The sequence below is a fragment of the Mustela nigripes genome, chromosome 10, assembly GCF_022355385.1.
Source record: "Mustela nigripes isolate SB6536 chromosome 10, MUSNIG.SB6536, whole genome shotgun sequence".
Lineage (NCBI taxonomy): Eukaryota > Metazoa > Chordata > Mammalia > Carnivora > Mustelidae > Mustela > Mustela nigripes.
In genome coordinates, this window is record NC_081566.1 from 66,415,464 (window position 1) to 66,439,370 (window position 23,907).

Genomic DNA, 23,907 nt, shown 5'->3' on the forward strand with positions numbered 1-23,907 from the left:
GGCTGACACAAGCCCAGACCCTTCTCTCCGGGCAGGTGGGCTCTGAGGCTCTCCGTGGGTCTTGGGGCCCCGCGGTGAAAGCGGGTGGTGGGCGCGGTCAGCGGGATGTGTGAAGAGGGAGGTGTCCCCAGGAGCAAAGTCCCACGGGGAGTTAATTTTGGGAGGCCCAGGAAGGCTCATGGGGGCAGCCGGAATGGCCCCCGTAGGACCCAGTTGCCGTGTGGTGCCTGGAAGAAGGTGGCGTGGGCTGCAGGTCAGTGGGTTGGGGCAGGCGAGGGTGATCCCAGGGGCTCGCCACCTTGCCCGCTCCTGGGCTCCGCCCCAGCCTGGCCAGGCCCCCCCCCGAGGCGGGGGGGTCTGTGGGTGCCTCTCCGCGTGTGGCCTCCGTTTGCCTGTGGGGGCAGGTGTGGTGTTCCTGGGCCCACGCAGACCCTAGAATGGGGGCTCTGAGGTTCAGAGAGGAGACGCGATTGGCCCCAAGGCCCCCAGCCAGTGGCCAGCCGTGGGTTTCTGGGCTCAGCCCCCCCGGGCGCGCCTCACATGCTCATCCCTGGTCTTCTCTAGAGCAGCGGCCGTGCGGACTCACACACGGGCACCTCTGAGTGTGACTCCCTCATCTCACTGTGCTCTCGGGGCCCTCTTGGGCCTCTGTAGTGGAGAGAACTGGAGTGGGGTTCTTGGAGAGGGCGGGGCAGGCCCAGCGCTGCCCACAGGGTTCCTGCCCCCGGGCTGCTTGGAGGGGTGCCGGGTGCGAGCACTGTGCCTGGTAGTTCAGACGCCCTGCGGGAGCCATCAGGAGCCCCATGCTGGACTCAGAGACGTGTGAGCCCGTGTGAGCCCGTGTGACTTCAGGCGAGTTCTCAGCTGCTCTGAGGGTCGGTTTCCTTATTAATGGGGGTGACAGTAGCACGCGCCTCCGTGATACCAAATGCGGCTCCATTTTGGAGTCGCTGGTGGATCTTGAAGTGCACATGCCCGGCTTCCAGCCCTCCTGGTGGATGAGCCCAGGGCCACCTGCCCGTCAGGGACTCTGGAAACTCCCCAGGGGATATAAAGATTGGCAAAGTCTGTAGCGGCCATCACGGGTCTGGGGGTCGGAGGAGGGGAGGGTCATTCGGTTGTCCGGCTCTGCTCAGTGTGGGGTCTGGAGGCACAGGAAGGGCTTGCCCTGAGGCCTGACCCTGGTGGCTCTCCTTGGCCCATCTTTACTCAAAAAGTCCCTCCTTAACCCTGGGGTCACTTAGCTGGGGTGCCCCTACAAGTCTCCTCCTGGTGGCTTTGGGGACGGGAGCGCTAGACCCCACGAGGTCCCCGGGAGGCAGAAGCCCAAGGTGCTGGCCTACAGTGCGCCTGGCCTGGGTGTGGTGGCCTGATCTCGGGGGCTCTGGGCAGGGTGTCTGTGGGGACGCAGCAGGGGAGGGGCTTGGGTGGAGGAGTGAGGGACCCCAGATCCCACAGGGGTCCCGGCCTGAGTAAGGGAGGAGGGGTTCCTGCCAGCCAGCCTGGGGTGGGGTGGGGGTCTTTCTCCTTCAGGTGATTCCTTGTTCCTTTCCCCCGAACCACGGAGATCGGATTTAGCAGATGGAGCCCAAGCGGGGAAGTGAGAAGGGGGTCCTTGGTCTCGTACCCAGGTCCCTGCTCCGGGGAGGGGGGCTGTGTAGCACTTGGCGAACCACAGACCACTTTTCTGCCTTCTCCTCCGTCCACAAATCCTGCCCCGGCAAGTGCCTTTGACTCCTGTTCTTGCCACCCCAAAACACAGGGAATCTTTTAATAGCACAGGCCCTTTGGATCTCTAACCAGTCGGTCACCAAATCCTACCCCAAGTGTACTCAGAATAGATGCTTTTAATAAAATATATTACCTTTAAGCCAGTGTAAACCCGTGAAATTTATACATTTCTTTTAGAGCATCTCTACAAATTTTACAATATTGAAATCACCACCCAGTGACCTTTTGGGAAACACTAGATAAATTACAAGAGACAAACAGAGAACAGGGAGGTCCGCTTTCTGGTGCTGCCCCTGCCCCGTTCTCAGGCTGAGCCTGGAGACCCCCGACTCCCCAAGCACCGTCCCCAGACTCTGGGCGGGCGCAGCTGTCCGCTCTGGATACGGCTCCCCGACTCCGTCGGTGTGCCTCTGCTCTCCACCCCCGAAACTAGTCCCCTGGTGGCCAGGGTCCCCGGAAATGCGCTCGGGAGGCCCGGACTGCTTTGGAAACACCCAGATGGTCTGCTGAGGGTCTGCCCCAGGCACACGGCAGGAGCTCCTCGGCCGTGCAGGTGACAGCCGAGCCTGGCTGAGCCCAGGGGCCCTGCTGTGTTCTCAGGGTTTCAGCCCGCCCACTGTGTGCTTCTCCTCCACCCACAGGTCAGGTCCTCTGCCCTCCTGCCCCTTGGGCACCTTCCTCCCTACCAGCTGGTGATGGTCGGGGGAAGCCCAGCGGGTGACCCCTCTTCCTAATTTGAGGGGGGAAGCAGAATTTCGAAAGGAAATGGTCCATCAAACCGCGTCTCTGTGAGCCCCGAGGGGAGCTGCTTCTCGTAATGCGGATGCACAGGCCGGGGACAGGGCAGGGGCGGGGGGTGTGACCTCACAGGCGACCGAGGCCCACCCGGCTGCTGTGCCATCACGCTCTGTGACCTGCCCCTCGGTCGGCTGAGGCACTGTCCGCGTCTCCCAGGCCCAGGTCTCCCGGGCCCCCCTGCTGCGGTTTTCCCGCACAGACACCGCCTCCCTTGAGCCCCGGTCATGGTGGCCGCTGCCACGCTTAGGCTCGGAGAGGGAGGGAGAGGAGAGGAAAATCGGGGGTTAGAGCGTCTCCTAAGCTACCCAGGCCAGAGGCTGCTGGCCCTGCCGCAGGGGAGCAGCTCTGTGAGGAAGGGAAGGAGACCTGTCCGAGCTGCCCACGGGCCACGCACGCCCTCGTCAATGAACCCGCAGACAGGAATGGAGTTTTTCGCTGTGCGAGGGGCGGGGGCACGAAGACCCCGTGAGAGGACGGACAGCTGGTCCCCGGGGCTCGTGGGGTCCGCCCCTCCACTCTTGCTCCCCGGGGGGACACAGGGAGGAGGGGCCACGTGGGAGAGGGCGCTGCTGGGGGTCGCAGGCTCACAGCGGGGTCTTGAGGGCACCCGAGGAACGTGTGGGGCTGGAAGGGGAAGGTCTGTGGTGTGAGTGAGGCCGGGGAGGGCAACAGGAGCCCAGTCACGCAGGGGCCTTGCTCAGGGGACCCACCTCCGTCCTGTGGGCCCTGGAGACGCGAGGCGGGTCGGCGCCGGGCGTGCAGGGCTCGGGGCCTCCGGAGCGACCGTCCGGGTCTGGACCCAACTGCTGGGTGACTTGGGCCCAGACCCCAGTGCGGACATTGTCTGTCCACCTCTGGCCACCTGAGCCGTGTCTGCTGGATGTCGCCGTGCACAGCTGGCGGCAGCTGGAGGGAGCAGGCAGAGTTCCCCAGGAAGGATGTGCCCTCTGACCCCCATGGCTCGCACTGCCTGGCCCTTTCCAGCCCTTCTGGCTCCCCCAAGCCCAGGGCCCAGCTGGGCTTCTTCAGCGAGACCATCCGTCCGGCTGGGCGTCCCGGCTGCTGGCCCCCTGGTGACACCAGCAGCTGGTCTGGGGAGGCGGCCCGGAAGCTGGGGCCACGTCATGTGCCTGGACGAGCCGTCCTGCCCCTGAGCTAATGGGTGAGGCTTTGCATGTTGCCCTCTGTGCTGGGGGCTCAGGGGCCCGGCGTCCGCTCCTGCCCGGGGCCCCAGCCCCTCGCCAGCGGTGCCGGGACGGCTGTGGGCGGGAGGTCAGGTTCTCGTCCAGGAGCGCCGCTTCTCCCTCCGTCAGAGCTTCCCAGGGCGAGGAGCCGGGGTGGGGGCTGCCCGGGGTTCCGGTTTTCCTCGCCTGTGCTCACAGCTGTTACGTGTAAAGGCTGAAACAGCGTGTTCTAGGCAAGTGAGTATCCGTTGAGTCTGTGGGATGAGCAAAGTGTCGGTGGCTCCGGGCCGCCCTCCCCCTCCACCCGCCACCTGCTGCCAGTCCCACGTGCGCGGCCTGGATGGCCGGACCTGTGATGGGGTCGTTCCTCATGCTCTGCCCTCCTGTCACTTACTCGCTCATCAAGTATTTACTGAGTATCAGGTCACGGGGACAGAACTAGGATAGCTCGGAGTCGGGGATGACCCCCCATGGGAGCCGAGGCGCTGCGGGGTCTCGGGGGCCCAGCACGGAGTGTGGTTCAGACCTGGAACTGCAAGCTGACAGTCGCCAACCCTGTCCCTGGGAAACAGGGGCACAGCTGTGGGGTGGCCGGGGCAAGGGGGCATGGCCGAGGGGACCCAGCTGGTGCCTGGACCGTCCTTGGTCCCTGCTATGGGTCCCAGCCACAGCCAGAGAGGACCGCTCAGAGGGACAGGCCCCGGGCGGGCTCGGCCCCACCCTGGCAGGCTGTGCCCAGGGCTGCTCCCACCCCCTGGTGGCACAGTTTCCCATCTGTAAACTGAGGCTTAGGGCTGGAGGAGGACCTCGGCCGTCTGCTCTGAGCCCACGTTCTGTGCCCAGCACAGGACACCGTCCATCTGGGGCCGGAGCTCCTCAAGCGAAGGTGTCCCCATCTCACACTGAGAAAGTCCCCGAGGGGCTGCGGGCGTCCTGCTAGCTCCTCGCCGGCCAGGCTCTCCTGGCTCAGCCCTGGGCGGAGGAGCTTGGGTCTCGTGTGGGTACGTCCTGGGGGACATACTCTTTTTGGAGTTTCTGTCTTTGCTTTTCCTTCCTGTCAGTGAGGAAGGCTCCAGGTCCAGGACCGTCTGCGGGACAGGCGCCTCGGCAGGCCCAGCTCCCGGTGCCCTCAGAAGCCGTCCCCTCCGCCCGGGGCGGGCTGTCTGGCCACTGCAGCTCGAATGGCACGTCCCCGAGAAGCCCCAGGCAGGCCGCATTCATGGCTCTGTGAAGAAAAGAGTGTTTGGGCAACACAGTGTTAGAAGATTTGGGGTCCCGAGCTGTGTGGCCCTGGGACACATGTCAGTTTTCCCATCTGTAGCTGGGAATGGCTGTCCTTACGTCTCAGAAGTCAACTAGAAAACCAGGCCCAAAAAATGCTTCGTAAGCAGGGAACCCTTCGCTGGTGTCTGGGACAAAACCATCTAGTCGTGAACATGTCCTGATGTTCCACCATCGCCGCAAGTCCTCTGGGCTGAGAAATTCCAGTCGGCAGGGGAAGGCCCGCTAGGCCCATGGTTGCCTACGACAGAGCCAACACGGGGAGGAATGACAGACCGTCGTTGTGAAGGCGGGAGCAGCCACGCCGTGTCCACTAACGAGGCTTGATCCAGAATATGATGCTTGTCCACAAGCCTGGGGGCCGGGACCGTGGCAGAGGGGCTGCTCATGGCGGCCTGGAATGCCGCCGTGCCGCAGCTCAGGGCGGGCGTGGAAGCTGGGAGGCATGGGCCGCCGGGCCCTTAGGCCTCCCAGACCTGACAGAGGCTCCACATCTGGGACGATGGTTAGATTCTCTGTCTGGGCAGGGAGACTTTGGGGAGTAGCATGTTCGTGGCTACTATTCGTATTAATAATCATGCCAGGTAGCAGGTGCAAACTGTCCCCCCGCTGCCCACGGCTGCTGGGAGGCGTGGCCGTGCCATGCACAGACCGTGGGGTGCTCTCTGCCCACTCTTGGTCGGAAGAACTCTGGAGGGAAGAAAGGACTCTTCCTCGGTGTCGGTATAAGGATGAGGATGGAGTGGACCGGCCCAGTTGGGGCCTGCGGTCTGGCTTCCCTGTGGTCAGCCTCACGCAGAGGCGGCCAGCGGGCTGGGGTCAAGGGCTCTGTGACCCAGCAGGGGAGAGCCGGCAGCTGTGGCTTCAGGCCAGTGGCTGCCAAGGGACCGCACGCACAGGGAGCAGGGGCCTCCGCACCCGAGGTTGGAATCAGGAGGCTCCTGCACTGCCCTTGGGAATCTCACCAGGTAGTGCAATCGCTCTGTGCCTCAGTTTCCCCATTTGTCAAGTGGGGACGACAGCTCCTTGTTGTGAGGATTTGGTGAGATCCTATGTGGAAAGGGGGGACAATGAGTAGACTTGGGGTCTGGCAGGTCACGGGACTTGGGAGATCCTTGTGGAGTTTGCTCCTGCTGGCAGGGTCCCCAGGACAGCGCCTGCGGGAACCCGGGGCTCCTGCTGCAGAGTGGCTCTGCTGTGAGCCCACTCCGGGCGGGCGGTGATCCCCTGCCAGGAGGTCGGGCCCGTCGAGTTCTTGCAGGACAGGAGCAGGTAAAATAAACGTGCCGAGGAACTGAGGTTCGCGACTCCCCTGGGTGTGGACACTGTCCTACCCGCGCTGCATGGGGCCAGGCCGCATCCCAGGGACCCTCAGGCCAGGGACCCCAGGCAGAGCCTTGAAGCTCTGCACAGACAGGCACCCAGTCCGCCTCTTCTGGGCCCGCGGAGGAGCCAGCTCAGACTGGGGCAGGGGATGTGGCTCGCGGGGGGCCCGCTGCTGGAATGGGCGGCGCCTCTGGCCAAGGGTGGGCCAGAGTTTGGTGCCTGGTGGGAGAGGGGGCTTCGGGAAAGTGCCACGTGGCCCATTCACAGCCTGGGTTGGGTCTGCGTCGCTTCTCGACATAGTCCCGCACCTGCAGACAACTGGGGGCCTGTGCCAGCGGCCACGAGGCCCGGAGCTGAGTTTCTGCAAAGCAGTTTTCCCTGTGCTGACCGGGGCCGGGGCCAGAGTACCCATTGTTCCGTGCTGACTGGTTTTTTTTTCCAGACCATTTCCCTTTGTTTGTGTTTAAGCTCTTCTATTTTTAAGCAAAAACAAGATGGAGAACGCACAGTAGGTCGGGTTGTTCCCCCTGATTTGCTCTGAATTAACCACGGGAGAAGTGCTGCCCCCAGACCAGGCGGAGCCCCTTGGAGGGATGGCAGGGGGCTCAGATGGGGCCCGACGTCAGGCGGCCAGGACGGGACGGGGTGCAACGCTAGCCCAGCCCTCAGAAGACTCAGGGCCAGATGAGCGTATTTTGCTACTGGTGTGTGGCCTGGAGCAGATCAGGAGAGAGCTCTTCTCTGCACCTCATTTCCTTGCTGGGAAAGGGGGAGTGGGGCTAGGTGACCTAGAGGGCCCCCTCCAGCTCAGTCTGTGCACCTGGGGTGGGACACTGCTGTGGGAGGGGGGAAGGGGTGCTGTCCTCAGTGTCCTACTGCTGGCAGCCCGGCCCGGGGGCACACAGGGGCGCACGGTATGGGGGGCGGAGTGCGGACAGGGCTGATTCTTAACCTGGGACGCTCCGATCAGCCCCCAGAGACATCCGTGCAGCCAGCCCCGCCGTGGTTTTCTCACCACGTGGGATTCCTGGGGATCTTGAGATTTTCAGCCCAAACATTGCCAGGCTCAGGGAACACTTTGCGCATGTGGACAGGCTTGCCTCAGGCACCCGGCTGGGAGTGGGCAGTGGGGTCGTCGGATGAGGCCGGAAGTACCGAGATCCTAGCGTTGCTTCTGCCCTGGCCGGAGAGGTGGGACTGTGGGCAGAGGAGGGGAGGGAGGGACGGGGGTGGGCGGGGGTGGTCTGCAGGCCCCCCCTGGCGCCTCCAAGACCAGCATGAGCTTTCCTCCCCCGGGGGCGCAGCTTTCCTCTCAAGTCACTTGCATCTGAGGGCGAACTCCCCGGTTCGTGGCCATGGGCTGACCCAGGGCTCCCGCAGCTCCGTGAGCCGGGCTGCCCGTCCTGGGGCAGGTGGGAGGCGCTGGGCCAGGCTGGAGCCCCGTGTGTGCACACAACCTCCCGCGAGCGAAGTGATTTCCTTCCGTTTTATTGGTTTGGGCTTAAACAAGAGCACATGAAGCGACTCTGAAGCCAGCCGTCGAGGAAGTGTGGTTATTTGTCCAAACATTCTAGAACACTTCAGAAGGCGGGGGCTTCTGCCAGCTGGAAGAACCGTGGGGGCACGGTCTTGGCAAGGGGAGCAGTGCTGTCTGTCCAGGGGGATGGGAAAGGAGGCAGTCCTCCCCGGGGTTCTGTCCCGCCTGGGGCAAAGCAAGGTCACGTGGTTCTCTGTGACTTGGGACCCTGAGACCGTTGGGACTGATGCTCCCCAGAGCCTCTCCTGGGATGCGGGTGTGCGTCAGCCCCCGCCGGAGAGGAGCAGTGGTGGGTGTGCACCTTGCAGGGCGGGAGTGGGGGCGGTGCCCGCAGGCCAAGGGCTCTCACATTTCCTGGGCAGGGGCAGGCAGAAGACCGTCAGGAGTGTTTACTGGAGAAGGAGATGCAGCGGCCAGGGGAGAAACTGGGAGGTGATGTCCGAGACAGGGATCCGGCTGATGGAGAGTGTGAAAATTCAGCGTGGTTTTATTTTCATAAGCAGAGAAGAGAGGGTGGCAGGCTAGCACCCAGGTTCTAAGCCTTGTTTCGACCCTGGCTGGTGCTGCATGGGTGCTGAGCCAGCCTGTGCTCACCGCGTCCTCACACTGAGTGAAACCTGCGTGGCTGGCCGGTCTCCAAGGATGCCTCTAGGCGTGGTGTTCTGTGCCTGGTGGCATTCTGATCCTGCTGATCCAGGACTCCGGTGCTATACTACTGTCAAAATGGGGCTTTGTTTGTTTCTTTACTGGGTGCAGAGCACCCGAGAAGACAGAATCCACGTCTTTGAGAAAGTCAGAGCCTTCCAAAGTAGTGATGGGGAGTGAGTTCCCTGTCCCTGGAGGTAATCAAGTAGACTGACCACATGCCAGGACTCTCACAGAGAGTCCTGTGTTATTTAACTTCATGGCTTTTGAGTTTCTTTTTTAAACAGGGTTTATTTATTCATTTATTTATTTAAGAGTTTGTTTATTTATTTGACACAGACACAGGGAGAGAGGGAACACAGGCAGGGGGAGTGGGAGAGGGAGAAGCAGGCTTCCCAACGAGCAGGGAGCCGGATGCGGGGCTCGATCCCAGGACCCTGAGATTATGACCTGAGCCGAAGGCAGACGCGCAATGACGGAGGCCCCCAGGTGCCCCTTGAGCTTCCTTTTCACTCCAAGATTCTGGGGATCCACACACCTGGCTGGCAGTTTGTCCTGAGGCCTGGGGTGGTGCCCAGCTTTCTGGAATTGTCTTGTGCCTCTGGAGCAGCAGTTCCCATCCCTGTCCTGCACGTTAGAATCACTGAAGTTTTTCAGATGTCAGTACCCAGGAGTCAACTGTTCAGCCGTGGCCCCAACGTCCCTCAGTTCTAGAGCGGGCCTGGCTGCTGGGGCCCGGTGGCTTCTCTCGGGCCCCGCGCTGCCTGGAGATCTTGGGGGATTGACCCCGGGTCTCACTCTGCCTTGGAGTGGAGGTCCCTCCTGGGGCTGTGGGGACGGACCCTTACACACCCACTGCCCGGCAAACATTTGTCAAGGGCTTCCCTTGGGGGCCAGCTGTCGGCTGCCTTCGGAAGGACGTCCCCGTGCAGAGCCAGACGGGCACGAGGCAGGGATGGAACGTTGCACTGAACCGCACGGAACCTTTGTCCGTGATGTGAGTGGGCAGGAAGGTGGACCATGGACCAGCGTGGTCTGGAGAATGCGCCCTGCTGGCCTCTGTCGGCTCAGACCTCACAGAGGAGACCGGTTCCCTCACTGGAGTCATGTCTGTGGCCTTGGGAGTGACCCGTCGGACTCAGGATTTTAGTATCATCGTCTCCCAAATGACCTTTTTCCTTCCTTGGGGCATCAGGCAGGGGAGAGCCGGGGCCAGGGTGGGTCATCTCTTAACTGGTGTCTGGGCCGTCGTGCTGGCTTCACCAAGCGCCACGGTCCCTCTGCTCAGACCCGAATGTCCTTGTTCCTCAGCGCCTGGTGTCCTTAGACGTCAAGCTCCATCTCCTTCTAGGGATGACTGAGTGGAGGCCACGGAGAAGTGCCCCAGGCCAACCTGACCTGGTGGGTGCTATTTTGGGACCGCGGCCCTCCCCACACTGGGCCAGCCCTGGCCATGCCTGTTGGGATGCGTCCCTCCCCCAGCCCTGACCTGAGGCTGCCCCTGGTCCGTCGTGCCGGAAGGGGACGGGAGGGCCGCGGTGAAATGAGGGGGCCTTGTCAGGGGCAGGTGAGACAGGTCCATGCCACCAGGAAGGGGCCTTGTCGGGGGGCAGGTGAGACAGGTCCATGCCACCAGGAAGGGGCCTTGTCGGGGGGCAGGTGAGACAGGTCCATGCCACCAGGAAGGGGCCTTGTCGGGGGGCAGGTGAGACAGGTCCATGCCACCAGGAAGGGGCCTTGTCGGGGGGCAGGTGAGACAGGTCCATGCCACCAGGAAGGGGCCTTGTCAGGGGCAGGTGAGACAGGTCCATGCCACCAGGAAGGCAGGGCCTGGATGGTCCGCAGGCCAGCCTCCGCCCCCCCCCGGGGCCCTGCCTCCTCCTTGCTCGGGTGGCGGGTGAGGGAGTGGGTGTCCTGGGCCGGTCCAGAGACGCCCACTTGGAGGGTGGGCTGCTTGGAGGGTCCAGAGCAGGGGTCGCAGCACCTGGCTGTGTCTGCAAAGTCAGGATGCAAGTGGCCGTCTTCATTCAGAGTTAACACTTGGCTCGTCTTTGTTGCCCTACGGTGTGCCTGGTGACACCCTAGGAGTGCATGAAGGGAGACCCCATCCTTCTGGGGCACGCAGGCCAGCTCGCAGCGGTGGGCTGTTGGGCTCCTGCCGCCCCGCAGAGGTGCACTCAGGGAGGGGGGACGCGGGGCACCGGTGGGCGGGCGGGTGTTCAGGCGCATCGCATCTGGGCCGGGAGCAGAGCTCCCCGAAACAGAGCCAGAATCCCCCAAGGACTGAGGACGGGGTGAGACGCTGTCTCCCATTGGTTCGGGTCTGGGCCCTGCTCCGGGCCCCGCTCCTGGCCCCCGTCAGTTCACGGAGTCGCTGCTGGCATCTGGGCCGGAGGCGAGGGTGGCTGGTGCAGCCTCAGTTCTGGGCCCCTCGGGAACATCCCTCAGGCACCCCAGACTCGGTGGGGGAGCGAGCCGGCTCAGAGCCTCTCCGTGGGGAAGGTGCTCTCTGCACTCCTCACTCACCTGCAGGGCGTAGGGTCAGGGTCAGGGTCAGGGTCAAGGGCCCCTTGTCACCGAGAGGGCCGCCTGCAGGCCTCTTCCGTCCCCCTGGGCTTCTTGCCTGTTTCTGAGCATCCTAGCCCGGCTTCTCTGGGCCCTCCCCACCTGCCCCGTCCCCAGCCGGGCGGGATCCCGGCTCAGCGGGTTGGGGTGGAGGGGGTGGGGAGCCCCTGGCGTTTTACAGGTGCCCGGCGCAGGGCCTGGCCATGGCTGAGCGCTCAGGAAACGCTTGCAGGGTGGACGGAGGAGTGAAGGAATGTTTGGGCCCCGCAGACAGCCGGTGCGGGGGAGCGTCGTGGTGCCTGTCACAGCCTTGAGTCACTGGCCTGGGAGGCGCGCAGGGGCCGCGGCCGGACGGCCGGGAGCGCCGGGGGAGGGGCCTGAGCTTGGCCAGGAGCCCCGCGGGGCACCGCCATGAAGGCCGGAGAGTGGGCAGAAGGCCGTCCTGGGGCAGGGGCAGGAGGGCCGAGGGAGGGGCAGAGCGCGGCACCCAGGAATCCAGGCTTCCTGTGCCCCAGGGCTGGTTCCGACGTGCGCCGCGTTCTGGAGCGTGTCTGACCGGGTCAGCCGGTCCAGAGCTGGAGGTCACGCTGGCGCCGAGCGGCCGTCGGTTTACAGCCTCTCCGTGAGGCTGAGGGAAAGGTGACCTTCTAGAGGAGAACCTTTCTGCAGCTACGGTTTCCGGGGTGGAGGGAGGCGAGCAGAGCTTCGTCCAGCACATGCCAGTGTTAGATGACGTCCCCCGCCCCGGGGTCCTGGCTGGTGACAGAAACCACGGGGCGACCACAGACGCAGGAACACGCACGCACGCTTGGGGGGCGTCTGCTCGGCTGGGGGGTCCCCTGCACGCTCTTCCCTTGGTGAGCCTCCGGTCCGTCCCCTGGGACTCCAGTTTTCTCTTGTTTTCAAGTGTCGCAAACAGTCAAACACATTTAGGACTCCAGCGTCTCTGGGAAGATCTGCCGTCGCTACTACAATCGTGCCCCGTGTTTGGAGGCCACGCGGCTGGGCAGAGACGGGAACGCACACTCCCTCACCCTCCGCGGTGCCGTGGGCCAGCCAGAGTCCTCGGCAAAAGGTCACGGCGTGTGGAGGGCTCGCCGGTGGGTAGGGGCCCCCCACGGGAAGGCGGCGCCCCCCGCAGAAGTCTCATCTGAAGCCCCGATGGGTGGCCGATGGGTGGCCGTCATCAGTCTCCGCGAGGACGGTGGAGCGGTCTCGGGCGGCGGGGAGGACCGGTCTGTGGAAAGTCCGGTCGATGGCTGAAATCTGGGCTAGTTGTGTGACCTTGGCGAAGTCACCTTGTCTCCCCGACTCTCGACACAACGGAGATGTCATGGCCTGGTCTGTGGGGGCACCCGGCGCGCGGTGGGTGGAGGGCAAAGTTCCAGAAGCACTCGTCAAGCCCCTGTTGTGCGCGGCGCTCTCGGGGCGGCAGGCTCCCCCCGGCTGGCTGCAGGGTGGCTCGCGACGGCCCGTGCGCCCCGACGCTCTGTATCGTGCGATGCTGTAGTCTCAGTCGTTTTCAGGTTAAAAAAAGTAAAACAATTAAAAATAAGGGGAAGGACCATCTATGCGGCTTTGGTGTCGGGGGTTTTCACCGGGTAGCACAGGCTTTTCCTCTGCACGTACTCTTGACAGAAATGGTTTTAAGTGGCTACCTGGTGGCCCATTGCTGGCCACTCTCGAATGTATGTGACCACTCTGACAGCGCTGGGCATTTAGGAATAAATGGCTTTTAAAAGGATTCATCTGCAGGGATGTTTCTCCGCGTTCCTCTGTGCTGGGGTCACCGCTCCGTCGTGAAGGGCCCCGAGACGCCGAGGAGAGGGCTGGCACTCGAGGGGACCCCCTCCCAGCCTAGCAGCCCCTCGGCCCGTCTGGTGGGAGCCTGTGGGGCAAAGCGAGTGGCCGGTGCCCTATGGGGTGGGCGCAGCTGACTTGCCCACGACTGTCCCCCCAAGAACGGTATCGATTTCAAGCTTCGCTCGAGTTGAGGCAGCAAAGAAAAGACAGAAATTCCACATTTTAGCAACTGGACGACACTTCTAGTCCAGCCAGACTTTGACATGTTTTCCAGCTACTAAAAAGTGTTGAGCGTTTACTTTTCATGGACATGTGGCAGAGAATGCCGGGGTCCACAGAGAGGAGAGGGTCCCGCGGCTCCGGGACAAAGCTCGTCCCCCGTGGGGCTGGAGCTGACCAGAACCAAGGAGCGGGTGGAAGGCGCCTCTTATGTAAGGGCTTTGAGTTTTAGAACAAAAGGAAGAGGCCCAGAGGAGGGGCGGCAGCTCCTTTCCCTCCACCTCGTCCTCTAAAAATGATGGGAATAGACTCGGATTCAGATTTTAGTTCATTTCTGCCAAAAGAAATAAATTAGATGTTGAAATGTGCAGCTGATCCCGAGGCCTTCCCAGGGGAGCCGTGACGCTCCCCAGAAGCCTTCTGAGCCCTTGGAGGGAGAAGTTGGGGCCATTTCCGGCTCACGAGCAGGGAGAGCCGGCCCCATTGTCCCTGTCGGGATGATCGCCTCGTCCCGAAGCGGCCGGGTCAGGGCTGTGTTCAGCCCTCAGTAGGTCGGACCTCGAGGCTTGGGTGGTGTTTCCAGCACCCAGTCCTGCTCTCAGAGATGGGAACCCTCCCCAGGGTGTCCTGAGGCCCTGTCCATGTGTGGAGCCAGCGGCCGCCAGCTCTGCACTGCGGTGTGGACCACAGAGCCTCCGTGGAAGCTGGCTGAGGTGTAGACGGTCCTTGGGGCAGTGTGGATGGAGGGCTCCTGGTTGGGGAGCCTGCGCGGCACCCAGACTAGGGCCTGTGCAAGACCAGATCGGCGGAAGCTTCCAGCTGATCACCCCCTAGTCCCGCAGGGCTCCAGCAGTGAGAAGGGCTGAACCGTCCGAGGGAGCAGGCAGGAGGGAAGGCACGGTTGTGTTCATTCTCCTCGGGTCCCCAGCACAAAGCGGGGCCCAGCCAGCCACTGTACCAGATGCCTGCAGGGGGGCGACAGACCCAGGGAGAGCTTCTTGCTGTCTCGGCCTGCGGGGGGAGGGCTGGGGAGCACGGGGCCACCGCGGGTCCGGGGCCTCTCCGACCCCCGAGCTTGCCCAGCTGGACGCCACCACCTAACCCTGCAGACCCGAGCCGCTGTCCCTCTGCCTTTGAGCGCGTCCAGGGTGGTCTGTCCCCTCCGGCCGTGGTGCCCTCCCCAGCCCTGTGGGGCCTCACTTGGCCGTTCACCGTCTCCTAGCTGGGAGACACCTCCCACGACCAGGGCTGCCATTGGGATCTGCTCCCGTGGGTCCCACCTCGCTCCTGCTTGTTTCTCATCGCAAAAGGGCCGGGAGTCTGAGGGCAGGGCTCTGGGTGCGAGTCAGAAACCTTGGCTTTGAACCCGGGCCCAAGCCACTCACCCCTGGAGCCGCCTCCTGTAACGTCCAGTTGGGACAGAGGCCAAAGGCCATTGTGAGCACGGATGAGAGCAGCCATGTGCCGCCGCCTTGCACAGCAGAAGCTGCCTCGTAGAGCCGCTGGCCGCGGGCGCGGGGCCATTGCTGCCAGGCTGCGCGTCTCAGGACTGAGCCCTCGGACCTGCCGCCTGGCCCACCGGCTGCTCTGCTCAGGTGGTGTCCCCATCTTCCCGGGGGACCGGGGTTGTCCCTACCTCCTGGCTTCCCAATGTCCAGCAGGGTGCTGCGCCCCAGCCTGGACAGCTGACCCTGCTGGGCACAGGTCTGGAGACTTTACATCTCCAAACATGCCTTGTTCTTCCCGGCGGCCCTGGGAGGCAGGGTCTCACGTTACCCCCAACGGACACAGGGGACCGTTGGGGCAGAGCGAGGAGGAGCGGACAGCATGAGGTCACACAGCTGGGAAGGGGCCGCGTCCGGAGCCTGTGTGGCCCGGCGCTGGAAGGGGCCGTGAACACGGGGGCCCACCCCGGCCTGCCCCACCCCCTGCAGGGAGACCCGTCCTGGCTCCCCAGCAGCCCCTCTGCCACCCGTGCCTCCCTCCCTGCTCCTGACCTCACCTGGGGGGGAGAACACCTGCAGGACATTCTAATTCACGCGGACACCCCGCGTGGTCAGAGCCGGAAGGAGCCCAGGAGTCCTCTGGTTCAGGCTCAGAGAGGAGGGAGGCCCAGGCTGGCGAGAGACTGACTCCCTGACTGTGAAAAGCAGGGCAAGCAGGAGTCATGATCGCACGACTTAGGCGCACCGAGGCGGACTTCCAAACGCCTGCGAACTGAGCCCCAGGAATGCAAGCAGGCTTGAGGCTGGGGGGGGGGGTGCTCATCCCGAGGGACCCCTGGGCCGGGCCCCTGAGCCCCTCTCCCTTTGCAGAGCCCCGTGGCTGGCTCCTTCCCGACTGTCCTAATTCTCTTTCCGTTTCTCCCGCAGGACTCCATGTTTTCGTTGGCCCTGAAATGCCTTATCAGTCTGTCCACCGTCATCCTCCTGGGCCTGATCATTGCCTACCACACGCGGGAGGTCCAGGTACGTGCCACCTCCCCCCGCCCCGAGGGCGTCGGACGTCAGGGCCCTTCCCTTCCAGGTTGGACCCTCACGAGAGAGGGAACTGGGGTTGCCCTGGGCCTTCAGAACGCTTGTGACGGCATCTTCTTTTGGGGATCCCAGAGGCGAACATGGCTTCAGATCTGGGGGGCTGCCCCGGTCAGGACCCTCACCAGGCAGTGTGAGAGCCCTGTACTTTTTCTGTCTCTTGCCGGACAGTTCCAGGGCTTGAACCACCGACCTCCCGACCCGATCAAGGCAACCCCATCTCATGTCCCCATACACGCACACACACGCGTGTGCTCACGTGCACAGCCCCAGAAACCAGCAGCACTCTGCGTGTCTCAGTGGTGTGGCCTTTATGCCGCTGGACCCTGAAGGCTGGGGGGGTGTCGCTTTCTCAGTGGAATGCGAGTCTGATGTGGGTAAGGGGCTGCTGTTTCTCACTGCTCAGAAGTGACTCGGCCCCCAGAGAAGTACCGGTTGGGCCTCTGGGTGCACATCCAGGCCGGAGACAGGCAGCCTCTCTGGGCCGGCGCCGGAGGCAGGACTGAGGAAATCTGCATCAACTTCTCAGGACCCCAGCCCCCGCTGCCAGGCCCCTCCGCTGCAGGCTGGGTCATTCTAGAACTCCAGATGCTTTTCCTCCCATGCATGGGAGTCTGGACAGGATCCCCGTCCCAGGGCTGGGGGAGCGCCGCCAGCTCCACATCTGGGCTGCGGGCGACAGACGGACAAAGACCAGAGCTCACCGTCAGAAAACCTGGGCTGAGTCCCGGCTGGGACCTCGTCCCACAGTGAGTCCTTGGCCAGCCATGACCTTTCTCCGTCTGTCTGGAACACCTTTTGCAGAGGACAGGACAAGGAGTGCTCTGTGAGCTGGAAACGCCATGCAAATCTTGTCCCTGTTGTTGTGGGGCTTCTCAGATGGGGCCGGCTGCTCGGGCAGATGCTCTCAGAGGTGTCCGTGGCCCCGGGTTGGCTGGCCGGGCTCCCAGCTGTGGATGACCCGAGGACACAGGTCTGGAAGCCGTACCTCTCCGGGCTCACAGGCGCTCAGACAGAACGTGTGCACTAGGGCTGCGTCTGCACACCACCACGGTCTGTCAGGGGCTCGGAGCTGCGTGGAGCTGGGGGCCTTTGACCCTGACCGCTGTCCAGTCAGCCCCCTGCAGAGGCCACAACAGGCCGGAGGGCCCAGGTTCTCCCTTGGCCCAAACCAGCTGTGGGGCCCAGGGATTCCCTTGACCCCTCTGAACCGCGTTGTCATCTGGAGGGAGGCCATTTGCTACCTATTGACCTGGCCTGTGTGGAAGGTATCACCCAGGCCCAAGAGGAAAGCCAGAATCCCGGAGCTCAGCGGGGACCCCCGCTTGAGGGAGGGGGGCGGGGAGCGGGCAGCAGCCTGTGCCCTATGCTGCGGTTCCCACTCCAGATGCCCCATCCTCTGATACCTGTGGGGTCCGTGTTCCCAGCTCGGGCTGCAGCCACGGCCTCAGCGCTGGCCCAGCCCGGCCCAGGGCCCCAGCTCACTCGGTGCCCTCTCCGCTTTGCCCAAATTACGGGCAGTAGGGGACGCTGTTCTGGGCACTTATTTTGGCCTGGACCTCACAGTTTGGAGAAACAAATTGAAACCGGTGGCACTGAGTCCTGGCTCGGACACCTCAGCCTGCATGACCTGGGGTCAGTGACAGCTTCTTGGGCCTCAGTTTCCCCATGTGAAGTATGGGTGTACCCTCACCCACTTTGCTGGACCCTGAGGGGGGTACCAGTGGAGTCCAGGGTAGGTGTTTATGAAATGGAACCTGCTGGTCTTCCTGTGACCTCTTTCTGTGCCCCCCCAGGTGGATGACCCTCCCCCCTGCGGCCGCGCCTCAGCCCGGATTGCCTGGGCTCTCAGCCGCCAGAGCTGTGCCCCGTGGTCCCGGGCCCACCGCCCAGGTCACGAGGGGAGTCACCAGTCCCTGGCTCCCACTGTCCCCTTGCTTTTCCAGTGAAATGATTTGTGCGTGGAGCTGGACCTTCTCGTGCCCGAGGGACGCGGGTGGGTTTGGGTCCCGGCAGTCGGCACGGAGGCAGCTGGCTCCTGCAGGCTCCCGAGGACGCACCCTGCCCAACCACACTGCATTGCCTGTCTGGGTCTTTCTCCCCAGACTTAGGGATGGTGATGTCACGAGTCTTTGCCTGTCCAGGGGCCCACGGTGGCTGACAGAGCAGGGGTCTGTGGCGTCTGAGTGAAAGGGCCCTAGATTCCGAGCACGTGGGACTCTTCCTCGGCCTGTGGTCTTGGGCTTCGGTGTCCCCATCTGTGAAGCGGGACCCTAAGCATCCTCCTCTGTATTGCTCTGGGTTAGGTCTGGGCGCAGCAGCCGCTGGGGGAGGGCGGTGCTGGGAACACTGCAGGGGTGAGGCAGTGCGGGGAGGCCTCTGGGCCACAGGAAGCAGGGCGTGTGGCCCGGCTCCTCAGAGGGGCGGGGCTAGGGGCCCGTGCGATGGGCGCCCACCACGTCCGTTGGCCGCACCAGCTGCGGGGGATGTGACTCGGACACATGACCCTGTGTGGACATTCGCCCTGGACATTCGCATCCGGGCCGGCCCTGGCGCGTGGGAGGCTGGGGTGCCTCCTGGACTCGTTCCCCTCCTGTCAGTCCCGATGGCTTGTGTCTTCGAGGGAGAATTCTGGAACCGGGTAGCTCTTAACCCAACTCTGGCTCTCTGTCTGGAGCCTCGGGCTTGGAAGGCCCACCGAGGGGGCTCTCTCCTGCCAAAGGGTGGCTCTCTGTGATGGGCCGCGCGGGTTCTTGGAAAGTCTGCTCTCCGCCGGGGGGAAGAGGGCCTTGCGGGAACATCTGTTCGGCCCCGAGCATGGGGGTTGGGGGCCTGGGGCTCCCACAGGGCAGCTCTGTCGCTGGAAGACGGCTGCTCCATTTCTCCTCAGGTTCTTCTGCTTGGCTTTTGGGGGCAGGGAGCATTCAGAGCCTCAGGCATCTGTAACCTCAGGCCAGGAAAGATGTGCACACATGAAAACAAGGCGTTTCATTTATTTACCAAAACTCCGACAATAGTGCTCTCCCTGGGGGAGCCCCGGCCCGGTCCGGCATCACCCCCAGCCCCCGGCAGCGCCTGTCCCCGCCCTGGGGCTGCAGCGCTGCTGTTAGAGGCCACTGGCGCCCACGCGCCGGACTCCTTCTTGTCCCCCGCTCTCGCACTGGCCTCACACGCAGTGGGGTCCACTCTGGGCCGCATCTGGCACAGGAGCCCAGTGTCGGCGCTGGGAACCCCGCAGTCACCTTTGCTCCCGAAGTCGTGACCGCCCTTGAGCGAAGCCATGGCTCCCGCTAAGGTCTCTGGTTCCACCTGGAAGGCAGGGCAGGGCCGCAGGGAATGCGGACGGTTGGGTGGCCGGGTGTGGGTTCAAATCAGGCTCTTGGTCACATTTTCGTGTCTCTGGTGGCCTTAAGGGAGTTACTTAATCCCTCTTAGCTGATTTCCTTTCTGCAAAATGGGGCTGATAATAGTGTCCACAACGAAGGGTTGTCGTGTGTTAGAGTTTGTGCAAAACAAACCAAGGCCTGGAGAGGGAAACAGCAGCGCGCCCCGCTGTCTCCGGGACAAGGTCGTCGGCGAGAGGACGTGGATCCCGGGAAGGACGGAGCCCCAGCGGGAGGCTGTGTGCCCCGCTTGGTGATGACCTAACCCGGCAAGACGAGAGCCAGGGCAGGAAGGACTGTGCATGAGGAGTCGAGCAGAGAAACTGCCCAGACTTGGTCACCAGCTGGGATGGAGGTGCTGTCTGCAGCGGGGGAGGAGTCTTCCTGCGGCTCAGGTAGCTCAGGGGCTGGCAGTGCCATTCAGACTGAAGCCCCAGGAGGAGCCAGGAGCTGGAGGTGGGCGTGATCACCAGGTCAGTTTGCGGAGTCTGAGGTCTGGCAGGGGAGGGCAGGGAGGAGCACAGCTGTCTCCAGGCCTGGGCTGCAGAGGCCCCCAGTGCGGGGAGGGGGGCGGTGGTTGGGAGGAGAGACATGACAGACCCCCCAAGGAGAAGGAACCGTCAGGGAGACCCGGAGGTCGAGGAGGTCGAGGAGCTGGGGACATGGGTCATGGGCTTTGGGCTGGGGCCAGGGTCCCTGTGCCCCTCCTCCACTGGGGCAGTCACAGGGCAGTGGTGGAGTGAGACGGGGAGTGCAGGCCGGTCTTGGAGCTAACTTGTTGGGTTGCAGGAAGCCAGAGTGGCAGCTGGACGCACTGCTAAGGGAGGGGTGTCTGGTCCGCTTTTACAGGGACTGCGTGTGTCGGTCCGCTGCCAGGAAGGGGCCAGTCGGGACGGGAGGAAATGATGGGCAGCGTTCTGGTCCAGGAGCCGGCAGGGGTCAGGGCTCTCTAGGAGCGTATGGGAGGCGGGGCTTGCTCTCGTGGGGAGGAGGTGCCCTGGCTAGGAGCCTGGGGCCGGGGTGGGGGGCAGCTCCCCCATTCTGGAGGGAGGGGCAGAGCCTTGGTGAAGCCACAGGGCGGGAAGCTACAGGGCCCAGAGAAGGGGCAGAAAATTCACGCGTCCAGCCCCGCGTGCGCTGGAGCCTCAGAGGCGGTTACTCTGCCCGTGGTTGCGGGTCCCGTCCGAAGTCCAAGGACTGAGGCCGCCACTCTTGCTTGGGGGTGTGATCTCCTCCAGACCTTCCAGAGGCTTCTAGCCTGCTTTGGACCCGAGGAACACAAGGGCGGGAGCGAGATGGGGCCTCCAGCCGCTGGGTCGGGACACGGACCTGTGCAGTGGGACACTTGGGATCTGGCAAGTGTGTCTCAGCAGGTGTTTCCATTAAATGCCGGTAAGTTCTCGGCTTCAAATTGTGGGACATACATTATGTTCAAGAGAATGTCCCCTCACAGAGGAGCTCGCCTCCCGTGGCGTGTCAGGACCACAGGCCTGAGCGCCCTCCTGTGTGTGTCACAGGCCGCGCAGGGACACTGCCCTCTGGGCTGCGGGAGGCCTTCCTGGCCCAGATGCTTCGAGGCCCCATGCTGGATGAGTTGGTGGTGTCTCCCGCTGGGGAACAGGAGGACAGTCCAGGCGAAGTCTGGCTCCAGACCCTCACCCTCACTCTCTCGGTGGAAGAAGGCCCCCCCTGAACTCACCCCCCACTCCCAGGACTACCTGGTCAGATGCTGGGAATCCAGAAGTAATGCAGGCCATTTCCTGCCTTTGGAGGCCGCTTGTCCTAGACCTTGACACACAGGGACCAGCCTAAGAAGTGCCATCACATGAGGTATGTGTGACTCTGTGTGGTCACAGAGGGCAAGGTCGCAGGGAGATGAGGCTTTGGGTGAGTCCCATGTTCACCGGGAGCAGAGACCGGCCTGAGCATTCAGGGCAGTGGCGAACGAAGAGAAGGAAGGCATGTCTGTCCTCCAGGGGACACAGCGGGCGCCTGACCACAGTGCGTTGTGGTCTCTGTCCTCGAAGGCCTCTGGGGGACATTGCCTAGGGGTGGGTGTCTCTGGCTGGCTGGCTGATGGATTTCACTTGCCTTCACTGGCTCCAAGATGGGCCAGTGGCCCAGGCACTCCCTGAGACTCCAAGACCTCCAGGACTGCCCGCCGCCACCCTGGGCCGTGGGTGAGGAGCTAGGTTGTCGCTGGCTCCGACCCCTCCGTCAAGTGTAGCCCCGTTGAGTGCCGGCACCCGCTCCCTGCGGTGAGTCCGTGCAGAGGGGGCGACGTGACTCACTGTTGTGTCCCGGAGCCCGAGCGCCTCCCAGAGCAGGTGTCCAGTGAGAACAAGGAAAGGAATGAGGGTAGGCAGGCGACGCCTCCCCCTCATCCAGGAGAGCCAGGAGCCTCTGTGTGGCCAACTGGCCCCGTGGCCACAGCCCTGTTCTGGCCTCTGCGGCTGCGTGGCTCGGGGCCCGGGTCTGTGAGCCCGCCGGCCCTGTGGAGCCCGACCCCCGTCACTGGTCCCTCCTCAACCCTGTGCCGCCGGCCACTGATTGCCATGGTGACCACACTGGCCTGGCAGTCTCCATGTGACATTTTAGGTTTATTTGCTAAATCTTTAAACCTTTGGGTTTAACCCTTCCTGCCCCAAAGAGGGCTTCCCTGCCCTGTGGCCCTCCCGGAGCCCACCGGGCCCGCCTGTGTTGTCTCAGACACCGCTACTGACTTTCTGTCATGTCACCTAGAAATGTCGCTCTGTCTCGGTGCCTCAACAGGGCGCGTGCAGTGTCTGTCAGCAGGTTCAAAACCGTGGCCCTGGCAGAGCTTCAGTGACTCCAGCGGAGGCCTCTCACCAGCTCCTCCAGAAGCTTCCTTAGCTCCAGGAGCCTGACACGGAGGGGGTGTCCTCTGCCTGTGAACCCTCGTGGGGCCCTGTCTCTGTGTGGGGCTATCCGGGTGGCCTTGCCCTTCTCCAGCCCCCCTGGCCTCTGTCCAGGAAGGGAGCTAACTCTCGCCTCCGAATAGCCTCCAACCTGAGACGGGGAAGATCGCAGACAGTTCTTTGGCTCGAACATCTTAGAGTTTGAAGGGACTCCTGGTACGTCTCCTACAACTATGAACTGGCCCGACATCTAAAAGCTTTTAGGATAATTAGAGTCAGTGACCAGCCTCCCTTCCCAGTGCCAACTCCCGGTCGCCTTCTCTGAGGATGGACATCCAATTGCCCGAGGCCCCGGGGCCCAGTGCCCAGCGACACGGCACATTTCGTGTCCCTGTGGGCCTGTGTGGGCCGCCCTTGCCCAGGGTTAATCCCTCCCATTTAGTGTCATCATTGCTACTGTCATTGCTACTAGGCCCCCAAGGTTCCCTGGCCTGTGTCTTCTCCTAGCTGCCCCCATGGCTGTCCCTGCTGTGCTGGTCACTGCGTGGGACATTGTGGGGATGCCATGATTCTAAAGACAGCCAGCTCTCCGTGGATTGGGGGAGTGTCTCGTGTTCTGGATGGTTGTCATGCCGTTGGACCACCGAGAAGATTGTGAGTGTTCTAGTGTCCCCAGAAAAAAGATGGTAAAATCACCTCTGGTCGAATTCTCCAACACCCAGTCACTGGAGAAGACGAGCCGGGCCTGGTTTATCTCTGAATTAAAGAAGTCAGGACAGCTGAGTCGAGCAGGGCCCTCTTGCCCTGACCGTGGTACAGACACTGGCCTGGGGGGTGGTGGTGGGGTGCCAGGGCTGTGGTCTGTAGGCCACATCGTGAGTCTGTCCCTTCAGCACGTGGTGAACCACACGGAACACAACCTCCGACATTTTTACAGAGTGGAGCCTCGTCCGTGAGTCCCACACACGACTGTGCAGCTCACCCCGCCGTCCACCCCCAGAGCTGGCTTTGTCTTTTCCTATGTAACCTTACGCCACCATGGCCCATGGGCGTGGGCGTCCCCCCAAGGCCCCCGCTCCTGCCAGCTTGGCGTGCGCAGACATGAACCTGTCTCCCCTGTCCCCACTCACGGCCCTGCCATGCCCTGACCCTCAGGTTAGATCGGGAAAGTGGTTTGTAATGTCATGGATGCCTGTGGTGTCCCCTCTGCTTGCTGATCTCGTGTGTGCCGGCTGTGCCCCTGTGACCGCAGGAAGGCCTCCTCACGGTGCCGGGAGGTGGGTTCTGTTACCGTCCCTGTGTGGGGGAAGCCAGCTGAGGCCTAGAGGCGAGCGACAGGCCCCGTGTTCTGTGGCGGGGTGGGGGAGGGCCGGAGCCGGGTCAGCCCTGCCCAGCCCTGTGAAGCCTCAGCGCCTCGGGGACAGAGCTCTGGCCATGGACTGTGTCTCCTGTCTCCGCTCCCACAGGGCCCAAAGGCAGCCCGGAATTTGGGCTGAGCCAGGAGGACTGTCCAAAAATGAGCACAGGTCACCATGGCAGAGCCCAGGTGGATGGTGACCAGAATAGACCAGGCAGCAGCTCCTTGTCCCTCTGCCCCGGCCGCCCCTCTAGCAGGGACCCCAGCCTCTGCTCAGCTCCATGGGTCCCCTCTGCCTGTGAGAAGCCCCTTCCTTCTAGTTTCCCTGGGGTCCTCCCCTTGGGTCCAAGGCCAGCCGCAAGAGGAGGCCGGGCATGTTGAGGACAGCAGTAGCTGTGTGACTTGGGGCCTGGCGTGCCGTCCGATGCAGCCCTGCCACGATGCAGCCTTCCTGGCTGGCTGGCCAGGCCCCTCCTGGCTCTTGTTCTTTCCTGCCCCTTCCCAGGGCCCGAGAGCCGAGGCCTGCCTGGAGTGCAGCTGGCCTTCCCCTTAGACGCTGAGCCTCGGCCTGTCGGTGGCCGGGGCTGGGGACCAGGCTTCAGTGGCTTCCTCCCCCCCCCACCCCGTACCTCCTTGTCCTTCTGGCTGTCCTGTGGTAAGGGTCA

The 23,907-nt window shown here is 63.4% G+C and overlaps 1 protein-coding gene across 1 annotated transcript in view; it reads left to right on the top strand.

The window, feature by feature from the left end:
- Window positions 1–23,907, top strand: part of KCNN3 (potassium calcium-activated channel subfamily N member 3) — a 123,545-nt gene that overhangs the window by 18,377 nt on the left and 81,261 nt on the right. Inside the window, exon 2 of the mRNA XM_059413841.1 lies at window positions 15,462–15,557. Coding sequence (XP_059269824.1) covers window positions 15,462–15,557 — 96 coding nt within the window. The remainder of the gene's footprint in view (window positions 1–15,461; window positions 15,558–23,907) is intronic.